General features: G+C 37.6%; 2 protein-coding genes across 3 annotated transcripts in view; both read left to right on the forward strand.

Moving 5' to 3' along the window:
• LOC135682826 (A disintegrin and metalloproteinase with thrombospondin motifs 3-like) overlaps positions 1-14,059 on the forward strand; it is a 34,895-nt gene extending 20,836 nt beyond the window's left edge. The window contains exons 24-32 of one of the 2 annotated variants that reach the window (XM_089113443.1): positions 801-881; positions 4,461-4,621; positions 5,178-5,443; positions 8,452-9,147; positions 9,371-9,555; positions 9,750-9,887; positions 11,510-11,769; positions 11,993-12,077; positions 12,923-14,059. In XM_089113443.1, coding sequence (XP_088969569.1) covers positions 801-881; positions 4,461-4,621; positions 5,178-5,443; positions 8,452-9,147; positions 9,371-9,555; positions 9,750-9,887; positions 11,510-11,769; positions 11,993-12,077; positions 12,923-13,035 — 1,985 coding nt within the window. In that variant the 3' untranslated portion in view covers positions 13,036-14,059. The remainder of the gene's footprint in view (positions 1-800; positions 882-4,460; positions 4,622-5,177; positions 5,444-8,451; positions 9,148-9,370; positions 9,556-9,749; positions 9,888-11,509; positions 11,770-11,992; positions 12,078-12,922) is intronic. The other variant, XM_089113444.1, reaches the window with a different exon arrangement.
• LOC148958180 (uncharacterized) lies at positions 893-3,842 on the forward strand. The gene is made up of 2 exons (XM_089113445.1): positions 893-1,544; positions 1,952-3,842. Exons 1-2 carry the CDS (start codon positions 1,324-1,326, stop codon positions 2,037-2,039), a joined length of 309 nt encoding a protein of 102 aa, XP_088969571.1. The 5' UTR covers positions 893-1,323; the 3' UTR covers positions 2,040-3,842.
• Positions 14,060-17,201: the final 3,142 nt, after the last annotated feature.

Raw genomic sequence — 17,201 nt, forward strand, 5'->3', positions numbered from 1 at the left:
ATTTACTGAAAATATTTTGAATTCAATCACTGTTCTCTAGTAAATTGTCACAAAAACATGAAATTTTTGAAGGGATTAAGAACCCGACAAGATAGGACTTCCATTTCAATACACAACTAAGAAAAAAGTCAGCAAGCAATTGAATTGTCGCACAAGTCCTTTTTCAAGCATGTATCTCTTTTGAAAAAATAATTAAGGGCTAGTATTTAATGGAAAGATTTATGACCCTCTTCGACAAAGGGGACAGGGGCATCCCCAAACTTTTCCAAAATAATCGATCTTGGTTATAAATTCTGTTGCATTTATTTTGTAATTTTGTTGCCTTTGTACTTGCTATCTTACTGCGTGTCCTTTTGAAGGGTAACTCACGAAGGGATACATAGCCTTTGCAATGTATTTGGCCGTAAAATCATATACCTAAACAACAGTGATTTATATTTATTCGAAACAATATTTTAAGTTAATCATTTTAAGTTGAAAGAATCTAACATTTTTATGCATGACATAACTTCAAAATTGAGTATTCCTTCAAGCTGATAAAGTGGTCTTCTTGCCAATCTTCAATGCACTTCGAACATTTTGGACTGAACTCCTCAGTTTGTGCGTGGTTCGCATTTAAGGATTATAAACGTGGTGTTTGTGACGTCACGCGCGTTGAGTCGTAGAAAATGCCGGTGTAATATGCGTTTTGGTATCCTATGGAAAATTGTAACATTGTGAAACGCAATGTGTTTCAGATCATGTGATTTCATCTCTTTCTTACGACAAATTGAGAAAACTATTTCAAACTTGTACCATAGATTATGAAAAAATTCTTGATCTGGACAAGGATACGACAAATTTCATTCTTGAAGACTCAAAGTTATCTCCATACAAAATCGGTGAGTTTACATGATTTTCGTTTCTTTTCACGATTTAATCAGTTGTTAAAAAAGCTCGAAGGTACCGAAAGTCTGCCTTGATTGCCGGCTAAGGGCCGGGTTATACGTCGTGCTTCTCAAGTGCCGAACCAAATTGCTAATTTAAGTACATGAAAATCTCGAGGTTCAACTTAGTTAAGCTCGACAAAATTGATTAAGTACGGCAGAACGGTCCTGGCTCGACTGGTCTTGCCGTGCCGAACGGCAGAAGCGCGATATCAAGATCAACGTCGTGCTTTTCATATGCCGAACCTAATGCATAATTAATTTTCAATAATTTTGAAAGTTAAAACGAGGCTAGGCATGCGCGGATGACATAGGGAAAAAGGCGCCAACGTTAACTTTCTCAAACCAATGCCTCTTCGAATCAACGTATGAAAGTTTAGCAACTTCAGTTGCGACCATGGCATCAAATTCACGACCTATGGACGATTGCGAATCTTGTATCAAGCAGGCTAAATATATTTGCATAATTTGCGGAGTACCAATCTATACAGTATGCTGTCTGGAGGAATTAGATGAAGAAACTCAAAGCTGGATACCATGCAGAAGTGTTGGCTACTGTTCTGTTTGCAAGGTGCAGCATTATAAATCATCAAAAGTTGAATTTACATCACCATCAAGGTATGAATTTCACATTCAAGCCTTTTTTTATAAATATTTCTCTAGTAGGCACCTGTTGTTTTTTTTTCAAAAAGAATAAAATTATAAGCTAATCATTAAAATAATTACTACCTGTGTCATGTTTATTTGCCTGTCATGATACATTAAACAATCTGACGCATTCAAAAAGCTTGAATTCAAGATTGAATTAAAGTTAAATTAGGATACCAGGAGTTGCAATATTTGTGTTTTGTATTTAAAAATGACATTAACAAATATTGAATTGGTTCTAACTTTTGGAACTAAAATTTACCAAGGCTGTTATATAAATTGTACATTAAATGATATTCAACTTGCTTTGTGCCACTGCGAAAAATATGTGCCTAGGAAATTTGTAAAAAACATGAAAGATTATTTTTTTGTTCCAGCATTAATAGTAACGAGGAAGATGAAGAAGATTTTGACAGCGGGAACGAAAACAATGCTGATGTGCCACCAGTAAAAAAAGAAAGATAGTTAAGAAATCTGGCAAAAAAACTGATTTTCCAGAATGTCAAATGTCAAAAAAATGGTGAAATATATGAGGCAGTTTTGAAAGAACTTAAAAAGCGAGTCAATGCTAGAAATGAGAGCTGCAAAGTCACAGCAAACCAGCTTCGTAATAAATTCAAAAAGGTAGTTGGGGAGTGCAAAAAAAGCTGCGCTTGTGATGAAAACTGCCAGTGGAATTAAAAAATTCCAAGAAGAAAAGAATTATAAAGTTTGGTTTAATCAGTTGTTTGAATTGGTGAAAACCAGAGAAAGCTGCCAGCCGGAATAAGCCATTGAGTCAGGAAAGCAATCTTTTGATTCCATAAATCAGTCTGTTAATTCAGATGAATCAACACCAATTTTTTTCATCCCTGTGAAAAAGCAAGAGCTCTCATAAGGAGCAGCAATTTCAAGAGATGCTGGGTCTTATGAAAAACATTGCTGAAAAAGATCCCATGAGTGATTTTTTGAAATTTATGAGAGAGCAGGAGGAAAGAGACAAGAAATACGAACTTGCTATGATTAATTTAATCATTAATCAACAAACCATGCCACCACAGCAACAGCAATTGATGAATAATTACAATGCAGCATATATGAACCCAGTCATCCAGCCATATCCACAGCCCAACAATGCTGTTAATCACATGGCCGGCAAAGATTCCTACCACAGTTTCATGCAGGAACTGAATGGTGCCAATGAAACATCTGAGAAAACTTTCACCAAATTGTGACATTTTATTATAACAACAAATCTGGATTATATAATTTAAAAAAAACTATTGAAAGTTATTCTTTTAAAAGTCAAACTTGAACAATAACCATTAACAAAAAAATATTAGAAAGTTACTGTTTTTAAACCTACGAGTTTTCTTCTATGGTTTCTTCTTATTTGTCTCAGCTAATTCTCTTGCAATTTTGGACTCAAGAGTTTTCCTTATTTTAACTCCCTTTTTATTTTGCACATCAAAAACCTTTCTACTGGTTCTCATGAGAAGAAGGTCACGGATGGTTTCTCTATTTCTTCTTTGGCCGCTTTCTTGATCAATTGATACATCAAGCTTTGAAGGCAGTGTCTTCACAATCTAGGTAAATATTGTGTAAAACTAAACAGGCTAAGGTAGCGACTTTGGTTTTATAGACATTGCCCTCAGACGTTCGCAACAAGAACCGCCGTCTTCCTTTAAGTTGGCCAAATGCTCCCTCAATGACCATGCGGGCACGACTCAGTCTGTAGTTGAAATAGCGTTGGCTTTTAGTCAAAACTGCATTGCTGTAAGGTTTTATTAAAAACTATTCAAAGGGGAAGGCAGAATCTCCTAGTATAAGAGGAGGGATTTGAACAGCATCTATTTCTTGACAAATCTCTGGAATTATTTTTCCATCTTTAATTATTGTCCACAAAGAGGTCGATTGTAAAATGATCGAGTCATGCGAGTTCCCAAGGAAACCACAACTTCCCAAGATGAAGCGATATTTAGCATCCACTAATGCCATTAAGACAATTGAATAGAAGTTCTTGAAATGACGATATTCTTTTCGAGAACTTTGGCCACCAGGTGGGCATTTAATGGGGATGTGGCATCCGTCAACGGCTGCCCAACCAGGGAAACTGCCAACGCTCTTCCATATCTAAGATCTTGCTCTGAAATTCATCTTCAGTTTTTGGCATAGTATTAGATACGAACTGCTGCCAAAGACAAACAAAATAAAATTGGGTTACCTCGTTAACAATCTTTGTCATTGTAGAGCGTGCTAGGCCTACCATTTCCGCTATGCTATAAAGATAGTCCCCTCTACCAAGGCGATATAGACAAGGGCAGAGATGGGTTCTTCAGTATAAGTTTGTCTCTGAATTTGCGGCTTATCCTTGCCAGTATTAATACAAATGTCGATCTTTATACTCGTAGGGTTTGCTAAAATCGTTTATTGTCGTAGGTAAACCAGAGTTTGTCCCACCAACCTGTATTTCTTGGCAACTTTCTGCATGACCTAATCCGTTTTTTGACCGCTCGCTATTTACAAATAAAAAAGTAGCTGCCAACAAAAGCGACTTCAATGTTAGTAGCCTCTGTTGTACAATAATAGCCATTCCTTGAATCAATAATTTTCGACGCTTACGACGCTTTGAAATTATTTTTTTCCAAAGCAATATTTTTTCTCTGCGAGTTAAGGCCATCTTGAAAAATCATATTGATCGATGGGCGATGCTTGGGTACCATGGCAGCTGAACACAATGGTTCGACGCTTAACTTGACATCGAGCCAGAGGCGAGCTAATGTCGAACTTATCCAATTAGGTTCGGCACATGAGAAGCACAACGTATAACCCGGGCCTAACTGTCACAGCCATTCGCAGACCTACGTTGCTTTATCATGTCATGATAATATGTAAACTTATCTTCAGGGCTCAGAGTACCAGGTTCTATTGATGAAGTTTATATGGCGGCTGAAAAGGGACGTGGCTACTTTGCTGCTGCTGGAACAACTCTTTATTTTTCAAACCTTAAAGATGGGAGACAGATGATGGCTGCCTCTGGACCACTGACAGGACCCTTGGAAGCTGTGGTATGGTGGCTTAACCTCACAATAACCTCTTAGGGCCTTCTTTGGTCTTTGGATGAGGGTTAGTTCAATTGGGGACTTTTAGAGGGCTCATGGAAGTCACCATAGACATAGCCCGTTTTCAAACCCTTTTTTCAAGAAAGAAAAATTTCTGCGAATCGATATTGAAACATAAACATTGTAAAAATGCCTCGGAAATACCGTTAATCGCATGACGGCCTATTAGAACACTAAGATTGGCATGTTAAGGATGCGAGGGTATGATAGGGTAGGGATTTTATAGTTTTTATTTTAAGGATGGAGGCTTATTTGAAGGGTTGACATAATAGGAGGGGGCCAATTCGGGATTTAGCTTTTTTTGCAGCTAACTATATTTTGTTGAGTCTGGAATGGCAAGACCCATCGCTAAGAGGCCTAAGTTATTTATGATGTTTTTCTGTCTAACGCAAGCTGTGGCTTATATGGATAAGATCATTTCAATTCTTCAGATTTTCTCATGATTGGTTTTAGATGATATTTGGTGAATATCTCATATTCAAACTTTGATCTTATTTTCCAGCTGTACTCTGGAAGCAATGAAGTGAAGCCAGTGAAAGAGGAAGCTGAGATCCGATTCAAATACTTTTATAAAAAGAACGTGAAAGATTTCTACAAATACGAAGTTGACAAGTGGGAGGAGTGCTCAAAGAAATGCGGTGGTGGCATCCAGAAGGGCATACTAAAGTGTGTGAAAAACAAAGTTTCCGATGTTCCACGCACTTTTTGCTCGCATTTGAAGATGAATGACATAACTCGCGTATGCAATACAGTTTCATGTCATTCTGTGTGAGTATCTGCCATTAATTTGTGTTATGTTTATTTAAGTTTTCCGTGAACGCTCACACTACTACAGCTCATTTGTCTTTCCGACGGCGGCATTACTAGGAACACTCATTTCATTTTATTTTCAATTATTTACACAGGGTAAAGTTATGAATTGTACATACGTAAATTGCTTTCCGAAATGCCCTGTACAAAGAAAAAAGATGAACCCTAAAAATTTACAATAAGAATAAACAATATAAAATAAGAAAGTAAATCGTATTTCGATATCCCAATTCGAACAATTTTTTTGCGGTACAGAATTTGAAAATGGCTTTGAAAAAAGCAAACATTTTACAACATACTTAAAGCTTTTTCGTCTGACACTCCTCAGAGCATAAAACGTCAGAATAAGGTTCCGAAAAAACACGTTTGAAAAATATATACCCAGTTGTGGATCGAAATAGGCCAATCAGAAAAATGCAAGCACAAGACCGGTATAGTTGACCAATCAGTGCCGCGAGCCTAAAGAAAAATTACCAATGGAGTCCAAGAGAGAAAACGAACTCCTTTTGTCTACACAATGGCGGCTTTTTCGTTTTTATGTAGATTGACTCCAAAACTGCTAGATGGAAGGACGACCGGGCTCTGCCAATTATCCGAAACATGTCGTCATTATAGAGTTTTGCACAATCTGGGTTGTCTAAAAGATGTTGACCAATGGCAGAATCACTTGTTTTAACAGTGTTTCTAGACCTACAAGATCGAGGAGGCTGTTCTCTTTGAGGGGCAGTTTTGTTTCGTATGTTGGAAGGAACATGCTGTTTTATCCTATCCCCCAATCTTTGGGTTGTGCGCCCTACGTAGCCAGAATCACACTGGCACGTAAATTCATAAATGACGGAACTTTTTTGTTTGGTAGGGACGCAATCCTTTTGAATGGATGGAAGGGCTCTCCTAGTGCTGTAAACAATCCGAGGATTGACAGCAAAGAAACAATTGGTTATGGCTTGCCTAATTTGACTCTCGAATCGCAAGGAAGTGTTACCAATCCATGGTAGTTTCAAATAAACTGGGCACTTTTGCGGACCAAACTTTTGAACAGCCGAAAAACTTGCGATCTTCTCCTTAGTATAAGATAAAATGACGTCTTCAGGATAGCCGTTGTCCAAGAAGATCGTTTTGAGTTTTTCCAGTTCAGCGTGCAGTTTAGATTTCGAGCAGATCATAAGTGCCCTATGTACTAATGTTTTGACAAGGTTGACTTTGCGTTGTTTTGGGCAAAATGAATTCCAGCGTATGTACTGACCGGTAAAAGTAGGCTTGCGATATACACTGGTAAGAAATCCAGTGTTAGACTTTTCGACCAAAACATCTAAAAATGGTAAGGAATCATTTTCTTCCTTTTCAAACGTAAACTGGAGGGCTGGGTGTAGGCTATTTAGGTGTTTTAGAAAAATATCACACTCAGCCTCTGTTTTGAAAATGGTATATGTGTCATCCACATACCGAAAATAGACACCTGGCTTTTGGTCGTAGTCGAACAAACGCTCTTCATGAAAGCCAACAAAGATATTGGCCAAGGCAGGTCCCAGAGGGCTACCCATAGCGACACCATCCTTTTGTTGGTACATTTCATTGTTAAAACTGAATTCAACTGAACGTGTTGCAGTTTCCATCAGTTCAATGAATACTTCCTCTGGGAATGGTGGGCTATTAAGCTCGCTTCGGTACAAAGCGTCGGCACATATTTTGATGGTCTCACTCAAAGGAACATTTGTGAAAAGACTACTAATGTCAAAAGAACACATGAAAGATGTTTCGTTTTCGATGTTCAAGTTTTGCATGAACTCAGCGAACGTAAAAGAATCCTTGATGCAATGTTTTGAATATTTTTGAAGAACAGGGTCCAAAACTTCAGAAAGCCACTTAGCCAGTTCGTGTTGTGCTGAGCCAATCATAGACAAGATAGGTCTAAGTGGGACGTTCGGCTTGTGTATTTTAGGGAGGCCATACATTTGTGGTCGTTGAGAGCCCGTGGGTCTTATCCTATCATAAATTTCTGTAGCCAACATTTTTGAGTTGACCAGTTCCAACAAACGTTTTTGGAGTTTCCGCTCTAGTTTGGCCGTTTTGTCATGTGTTTCGACATCACCCAATTTAGCAAATTTTTCTTTGTCGTGGAGAATTACCTCCATTTTATTGATGTAGTCCTTTTTGTTTAAAATTACCACTCCAGACCCTTTATCAGGTTTTGTAATAAAGATGTCATTGTTAGCCCGTAGAGATTTTAGTGCTTGGAAATGTTCTCTATGCAAAAGAAAATCTGAGTGGTCGATGGGAGAGCCGCTGTAAGCGTACGCCAAATCGCTTAGTCGTGCTCGTAATTTGTTAAACTCCAAAGGGTTAGAAATCTCGTGCTTAGCAAGTTGAGCGTGTAAAATTTCGAATTCAGCAAAGAGTTCCTCTCTGTTGATTGTTAGGGGTGGGATACAAAATTCGAGTCCATTACCTAAGACAAATGTTTCAGTATCAGAGAGAGAATAATCCGAGAAATGACGACAATCTATAATGACGACATGTTTCGGATAATTGGCAGAGCCCGGTCGTCCTTCCATCTAGCAGTTTTGGAGTCAATCTACATAAAAACGAAAAAGCCGCCATTGTGTAGACAAAAGGAGTTCGTTTTCTCTCTTGGACTCCATTGGTAATTTTTCTTTAGGCTCGCGGCACTGATTGGTCAACTATACCGGTCTTGTGCTTGCATTTTTCTGATTGGCCTATTTCGATCCACAACTGGGTATATATTTTTCAAACGTGTTTTTTCGGAACCTTATTCTGACGTTTTATGCTCTGAGGAGTGTCAGACGAAAAAGCTTTAAGTATGTTGTAAAATGTTTGCTTTTTTCAAAGCCATTTTCATATCCCAATTCCTTTGAACAAAGGGTGATGAGAAACCTTGAAATTGCTTTGGTAATATATAATTGATTTCTTTACGCGTGCCATTTATAAGGTGCAATCGATAATTTTAGGTACAAATGGGTCATTCTGTCCTGGAGCAGATGTTCTGCTACTTGCGGAGTTGGGCGCCAACGCAGAATCGTAGCTTGTGCTGATAGGAAACTCAATAAAGTTGTGCCTAATCGAGACTGTCCGGCTCCGTATCCAATAAGCACAAGGAACTGCACGTCCAGACCGTGTATTACATATCGATGGACATTAGGCCCTTGGGGGACATGTTCTCGCTCTTGTGGAGGTGGTCTGCAGACCAGAGTGGTTAACTGTGTTGCCAGCAACAACAATGAAGCTGTTAGTTCAAGCTTCTGCAAGGAGAAAGAGCCAGGAAAAATTCAGAAATGCAATCTCAATCAATGCGATTCGTTTGAATATAGAACAACAGCCGTCTCAAGATGCACAAAGTCCTGTGGTGGTGGGCTGCGAGTCAAAATTGTGTATTGTGTTAATAAGAGGACTGGAGTCAGTGTTTCAAACAGTTTCTGCTCTGGGCCATCGCCACCCCGAATTGAAAAGTGCAATGTCCAAGACTGCCCGGTCTTCCAGTGGAAATATGGAACATTTGGTCCTTGCTCACAGTCTTGTGATGGAGGTATCCGACAGCGACCAGTTTATTGTATCGAGAAGGTGTCACTTAAGAACGTTTCTGATTCCCTTTGTACAGATAGAAAACCGAGTGAAACAGAGACGTGCGAGAACCCTCCATGTAGCCAGTGAGTTCACCTTATGATATCATTTGCCATCAGTTTAAATCTTTTTTGCACTAAGAATACTAACAAAATAGATTGATAATTTTAGCACATATAACAAATGGCAAGCACTTGCTAGGAAGTCAACTCATGGGTTTGCCAAAGAATTCTTGGATAGAAAGAAGCAAAACAATTCTTTGTCCAATAAACGATTCTTGACTTTACCTTTTGTTTCCTTTTCTTTTTGGAGGTACTTCTTTGACATTGGAAAATGGTCTGCCTGTGACGCAATTTGTGGACAGGGATCCCAAAATAGGACGGTCAGGTGTTTGATGGAAGGCTCGAACAGGGAAGCGCCTTCCTGGAGGTGCGATCATTTGAAGATGCCGGATAGAACAAGAAGTTGCAAAATTAGGTCTTGTGCCCATCCAGGTATGTTTTGTGATACTACCGTCTTCATTAACCAAACTAACATCTTGAGCGTCATATCAGACTTGAATGATATAGCTGGCCGAGATACATGATTGTTGTCGATTCGAGGTTGTTGAAGAAGGTTGCTTTTCTTTCGAAGGCTTTTGTAAAGTCCCAATCACCTCCAGCTATCTTGTTTGTTCGGCTCTTTTTAGATTCATTGGCTTGCAACTTTGATGACGGCAGTTTCTGCAGGTGGCAAAATTCAAAGGATGACGATTTTGACTGGGTAGTTGGACGAAGCACCCCCACATTGACAACTGGCCCTTCGCGGGATCATACTACACAAAAAGGTAACAAAAATCTGTATTCCATTTCAAAATACAAAGCCAAAAAGGGAGCCAAATGGAACATTTTACTTTAGCACTCATTGTTCAACAGTCCCCAGGGTATGAGATATCCATTAATGATCTATACCGTAAAGGAATGATCGATTCCATTATTACGTCACATGTATTGCCATTCTGGTAGTTTTTAAATTAAGGAAGGATAGTTTTTAATTACACCGCTCAAAACTAAGTCCAAACTGAATAAAGGATCCGAATAATTTAGCAATAGAAATTATATAAAGTACAAATAGATATAGCTTATGATGAAAGGCTACCGAATTTTCGGAAGTACAAAAAGTTCCATGTTCCAGCCTTACATGTGTATTTTTTAGAGGAGAGCTTGCAAAGTTTGTTGGTGTTGTATGGAAGATATATACTCTCCTAGGCTCTGAGAATTATCAGAAAATAGAAATGAATTGTACTAAATAGGTTTACTACTGTCGAAGCTTGGAAGTTTACTACTGTCGAAGCTTGGAGAATCTTCAACGACTTCATCTTCCCATCTTTATCAATGGACAACTTGCTAACATCCTACTTTTTCAAATTCATCGACGTCAAATATCTTTCTCGCATCATCTGGTGTCGCTCCATTGACAGCACTTTCAGTAGGACGAGTCCCTTGGTCCCAAACTTTGAAAAAACTAGAGATGTCATTTTCCGTCTAACTTGTGTGATTTTCAATAATTCCGTTCATGATTTCGATGTAAATACTGAAATAACGTGGCGAAAACACAGTGAATGTAATGGTTAATAACAGGGTGCGTAACTACAACTACCAGAATGAATGGCGCGTGGCAGCACATGTGACGCAATGATGGGATCGATCTTATTCGTTTTGATTTGTATTATGAAGTTTGAATTTCCCCCTTAAAGCAGTTTATTCAACTGATGAGGACATAGTGTAGAAATAATCAATTGTAATCCAATAGAAACGATCAAATATAGAGGATAGCGGCTTTGCTATCTCTACCTCAGCACGTAAGGATTGCTAAGTCTATCAGTGAGAAATTTAAAGCTGGAATGGCACTGGCTGCACGTGCAAACTTTGGTTCCACAACTTGGATATTTGTAATACTATCGTGACGTTCATTGACGGATTTTTATACAACCACGTTTTTAATTCTGTTTGGAAAGTTTACCATGTGTTTAAATTGTTATGTATTTAATCTTGTATGTATTTATTATTTTTAACATTTGGCTAGGATTTCCTCTGAAATATTATGTTGTACATAGCTATTTATCGCACGCTTAAAACTTAAACAAGTTAGACAGCTATAGATTTTCTCATTATAAAGTGAGGTTTACAACTAGTTGACAAATATTGTCAATGAAAAGATTTCATCTAAAGTAAAGGAGAAGCGATTTTGAAATCCTATGATTATTTCTAATGATAATAATTTGTAACTAATCTAAATCCGCCCAAAGAGACCTTAAATAGCATTTGATACTAATTCATCCAGCTTAAGAGCTTTTGCTCTCATTAAACAGATAGCTGTGCTTTCCATTATTATATTAAATACTCTCAAAAGCCTATATGCGTTTTGTTTTATTTTGATGGTAAAATAAAATGTAGAATCTCTTTTTAGGGAGGTTTGCATACATCGAGTCTTCATCGCCTCGTTTATCACGAGACCGAGCCACACTGACAAGCCCACCCTTGCGAATAGACAGTGGTTGCTTTTCGTTTTGGTATCACATGAGAGGAGCAGGGATGGGCAGGCTCTTTGTTGTTATAGTTGGAGCGCAAGGTTATAGTAAGCAAATTTTCGAAAAGAAAAGGCAGCAGGGGGATAGATGGTTTAAAGCCAACATTCAAGTTCCTCGAAACACGCCCAAAGGATTCATGGTACAAATTTTGTCAACTTTTGCATTGTCTAAAACATTATAAGTTTTGAAATATACATTAATGAATCGCAGTTTGTATGTTGTATGCAAGTGATATACTGTGTGGAAATTCGGTTTGCTAAATACATCTACACTCAGTGCAGCCCCCCCTGAGTATCTTTATGTGCTCTGTATCTTTGATTTTTCGTCTGCTTATTCGTATTATATTTTCTTACTATCCTTAGATCAAAATAACTGGCGAAAAGGGGACTTCATTCTTAAGTGATATTGGCTTAGATGATTTCAAATTTTCATCAGAAGGATGCCAAGGTATAGTTCAATAAGTGTATGATTTTTTGTGTAACTGATTTGCAGGTCTTCTCTCTATTTCGCATCGACAATTTTGTGCTGTTTTGTCCGAAATAATCTTTCTTAGATAGACCTTTGTATCCGTGGACAGTAGAGTGTTGCTATTCAGCGATTTGGATATAATAAGATGACGAAAATAAGAAATAATTGAACATATTACTAAAAGCAGTCTAATGCTAGGAATATAAAATGTTTGCTCCTTTTTGCCTCTCGAACTTTGATATATTTTATTCAATGCTTTTGCCAATAATTCAAGTTGAAAAAGCGTACAATGCCTGCAAAATGTCCTGGAACACTGATGTCAATTTCCAAGGTCCAAATCAATCATCCCCCTCTCCCCAACAGAACATTGTTTGTTTACTATCGAACGGGTTAGGATTTTAGGAAACACTTTCTTTTGCGCTTCTTTTATGATATTTCTCTAAATTATCAACATTGTTTTAGGGGGAAGCGGGCGGAAATAGTAATTTTTTTCATGAAAGGAATAAAAGATATCAAATGCAGCGTAAATTGCTGGGTGTTCCAAGTACTTTTGGTAGGCACTGTAGATTCATTTAAAGAAGATAGAGCGAACGTCTATGCAAAGTGTTGATTTCAGGAACGACAAACAATGGTTTGCAATATTTAGCATCTTAGATACAATGCTCTTGCTGTGTTTTGCGCAGAAAGCCTTTTAAAATACAGCAAATTGACATCCGTCTTTGTACTATTGCCAGTATTCTAAACGGATGGTATGTAGTCAGTTGTTTGCTTAATGTTGATAACAAGTAATATATTCATTCATTTTATTTTGTTTTTAATTTCAGCTTCATGTATTGAAAGGTCTCCTCTGTGCGTCGTTGTTCCTACCACATATTGCCGATATCCGTCATATAGAAAACTTTGTTGTGTAACCTGTGCTAAACGAACGCCATCGTGAATTCACATCATTCTAAAGTTATTTAATAGTTGTTGACTGAATCTTAATTCATGACTGGAGATGCAGTCACATCAAGTCAGTACGCACCATTCTTCACTTAACAAGGCTCCAGTGCCTGCTTGCAGTTTCAGGAAGATTTTAAGGGAAGCTGCTTTCCTTATGGCCAAATGTTGTCTTCCTTTCATGGAAACTTGTTTACCTCCATACATTTGATATGCCAGTGGGTTGTCAAAGCGTCTTACAATGTTCTCTCTTGTGAAAGGTCTTCGCTCATTCTTAGGGGTAATATTTTCTAAATATTTGAATTTATCAAATTTTTTATAGCCAGCTAACGAAACTTAGTAAATGTTTACAGTCACTCTTTAGGTTACGCAAATGATTCAAACTTTGCTTTTAAATATTTTCCGTCTAGTTTGTGATCCTTGAATTTCTCATGTGGTTCAGTTCTTTTAGTTACTTATTTATTTCGTGTTTGTATCCATGGCTAAATGATTGATATGGTCTTCCAGAATTGTTGTCAGAATTCTACATCGGCGATGCCCTTGCCCCTAGATGCCTCCACTCTGTATGGTTACTTGGTTTGAGATACAACAATTTCAGTGATTAGAATTGTTCTTTTTCAACTGATGCCAGGCTAAGCCTTATTTAATTGGCAGGCAGTGATGTGAATACCATTTTTTCAAATACTTTATCTACTTCCTGTGGTGCAGAGCAGTTATTTAATACCGGGCGTTCCCATGAGCTTTGACTTAGCTATATTCCACATCTTAATACTAGTTCTTTATTGCTCATGTCATATGCTCTAGGAGTTATTCTGGCAACCTAAGCAACACTCTGTAGGCAATTTTCAAGAAGCTATGTATCGTTTTATACTTTGTTATTTATTGAGTAATTTGACTTAAGGAAAGTCGGAAAACTAATTTCTGCATCAAGCAGATATCTTGTTGCCTTTTAATTTGGCAAAAAACCCATTTGTAATTATTGTTTTGTCTATGTTTATAAATAATTCATTAAATTTGAAAGATCTCCTTCTTTTATTTGCCACGTCTTTGTGACATTTTTCTCCTAATAAGTTAATGATAGTCTTTGTAGTTCATCAGGCCTTCTTTGTATATAGGTGAGAAAATGTTACTTGTTTCTTTTTAATTGCCAATAAAATGTGTAATCAAAGAGTTTTAAAGTTGGGAATTCGCTCAAAGATCTTTGTATATTTAGTAAATTATAAAAATTCAGCTAATATGCTTATATTCTGTCATTTCTAGTAAAAAAGCCTTATCGTGCAAGTTTTCAATCGAAATTATTGCGTTTTCATTTATTTCATTGCTTCTATTTTCCTGTTAGCAGTAAAATTGTTCACATTTGCAGCAACCCGAACTTTTCCCGTTTATAATGTTCAGAAGAAACGTTTGCAAGAATTGTTAAGAGAAAAGTTGAAAAGAAAACGGCAGTTCTGGGACAGACTTTCCAGTGCCTAAAAGAATTTTTCTGCTCACTGCTAGCAGTTTGCGTTGCACAAATACCTATGCAGCCTTACGTACTTTCATTGCATAGAAAGTGCAGTTCTGCTCTATACTGGGCTTTTGCTTTACGCATAGATAATTTTAAGGCCTATGTTGAGGCTGTAAGGCAGCGTTTCATGGCTTGCAAGAAAGGCCCAGAAAAATCAAATATATGTGTTCACTTTTGACCTCAAGAACCTAATCTCAAACGTTTCTCTGCAGGATAACAATAATGGAAGTATACAATCAAATACATCAAGTTTGTAGAGCGGTCGTACGTTTCACATTGTTTGTCCAGAAAGAATCTCATAATCTCTGTCTTGCTTCATAATCTCTACAGGATTATCATATTCTCGTATCGATAGGAGTATTCCAACAAAGTACAATTGCACTGTGTTCATGCCAAAGTACATTGAGTCTACCAATACACCATAAAGCTGCGAGAATATCTTTCTTTACTGGCAAGTTCAATTTATAATTTTCTCTGTTATAATCGTTAGGTCTCTATTCTTTTTCCATTCAAATTACAATCTAAAAGTTAGTTCCTTGGGATACTTGAAAAAACTCAACGGAGCGTTTAAGCCAACCTCCCCAGCTTTACTAACAAAAATAATTGAAAATTAATATGCTGACTCTGTAAGAACGAAGTTTCATTAAGCTGCATTTATTTTACAAACAGGAACGTTGAAAAACAAAAAGGCGGATAGACTAGTCAATATTTTTCTACTTTTCCTCATTGAAGCGACCAGATAGTGCTGGGTAAAGCCGTTGTAATAGCATTCAGGTGAGGAGCTTTTTTCGCCGAAGAATACGCTATATAAAAGACGGTCTTTAACAGGTGGTAAAACGTCATTAAAACAGCCTTTAAACAGTAAGAATAAGCATAAGGATTTGTTTCTTTGAAAGGGGGCCAATTTGTAACGTGGAAAGTGAAGGTAAGAATTTTTGCTCTTTTCCCGTGTGTAAGCTCGGCCTAGCAAAGATTTGTTGGTGATATCCATTTTCAGTCTGATCTGTCACGCAGGCTGTCCAAAGGTAAGATATATTTCCAGAGCTCACCTTCTTGAAGTATCTTTGCCAAGTTCATGAACCCTGCCCTCCCACTCTACAACTCATCCTTCCTCTCGAGATCCGGCCAAGAATCAAGATCTTGTAAACTTTGGAACACTCTACCCCTTTTTGCTTCCCGGGCTCTTATATCCTGTCTTTATTTGTGACTAAAATCAACAAAGATAATATTCAGAGACAAAGCAAAACGGCGACGAGAATCCAATGTTGTGAGATAAATGTTCACGGCTTCAGGGCTTCATCAGAGTAAATGAAACGAACGAGTGAAACAACAGTCTTGATCTTTCCATCTCTTCCAAATCCCTCCCTCCAGTCCTTCCCCTTGTTATGATTGGCTTCCCCTTGTTATGATTGGCTTCCCCTTGTTATGATTGGCGCATAAATTTGATCGTTTCTGATGTGAATTCAGTTGATAATTGTCTGTTTTGGTCACGTACTTTTAGATGTCCTCAGTAATTTGAAAGGAAGAAATTGAATTCCATTTAAAAAATAATTTACAATTGTTAAGATTCAAAGGCAGGGGTTATTTTAAGGAAAATTTACAACACCCCAAATTCAAGGGCTGGAAATTTTTTTATCATTTAATTCTACTCTTGACAAGAGCAACTGGAACAACGAGGATTTGAGAACCACTGGTTTTTAAAAAAGTAAGTCTTGACTAAGGAAAACTTCTTTTAACTAAGGACATTGTTTTTTCAACCACTATGCGGCGGCACACTAGTCTGCCGTGAGATAATATCTGGTGTGCCGTGGAGAAATCTCCAATTTCACTCAATTGTTCTTTAAAAAAAGGACCCAGGTTTAACACTGTGTGAATAAGAATATTGTGTTTTATTCTAAAATAGCTTTTTTTGTGTCAATTGAGATAGCTATTCAAGACAATTCGATGAGATCGAATTTAAATTGTGTAAAGGCTTTTATTTGTGGAATTTAAATCTTTTCGATGAGAAATGTGCCTTGGATCAAAAGGTTGAAAAATAGAGGGTGGTGGTGTTTTATCCCATGCATATTCCCAAGCGCCAGGTGTATCGCGAGGTGTACGGACATGACAGCGAGGAAAAGTTGTGGAAGACCAAAAGCCAGCAGTTAAGAGATACAAGAGATACCAAAGCCACAATTATTTCAAAGTATCTTTGTGAGCTTGTTTGTTTGCATTTGACATCTGGGAATGCAACAGCCGTCTGTTTCAAACTCATTCGAAAGCAAAAATATGAAGGCTATCTCAAGACCTTGGCAGAGAAGAGCAACCTTTCCTATCAAGAGATATTTGAGTTAATTCAAAGCGATACTATTACTATTCTTGATGTCGAAGCGGGGAGCGATGCCATGAAAAACCAATGCCTTCCAACTAAAAGTCGTTTTGGCTTGATTGGTTGAGGAATCGGAATTGCAACTGACACATCTCAAGATTAACTAAAGGGAATCACAGTTCACGAGGATGCGAACGACGTGTTCCTCATAAATATTTAGCAACAGCTTTTGATGCAGATGCAGTTCGCTTTTGCCTCACAGAATTTGAGCCTCATGTTTTTTTAATATGCCAGTAGTCGAAAAGTGAAACCCTAGTCCGTGTGTCATTGAATGACTGGAATCGAAAGA

Source organism: Rhopilema esculentum, chromosome 17, assembly GCF_057945365.1.
Source record: "Rhopilema esculentum isolate cy_ngs chromosome 17, ASM5794536v1, whole genome shotgun sequence".
NCBI classification, from domain to species: domain Eukaryota; kingdom Metazoa; phylum Cnidaria; class Scyphozoa; order Rhizostomeae; family Rhizostomatidae; genus Rhopilema; species Rhopilema esculentum.

Coding starts and splice junctions, on each gene's coding strand:
- LOC148958180 (XM_089113445.1), top strand. CDS start 1,324: ATGGCATCAAATTCACGACCTATGGACGATTGCGAATCTTGTATCAAG. Junction 1,545..1,951: donor GAATTTACATCACCATCAAG/GTATGAATTTCA, acceptor TTTTTGTTCCAG/CATTAATAGTAACGAGGAAG.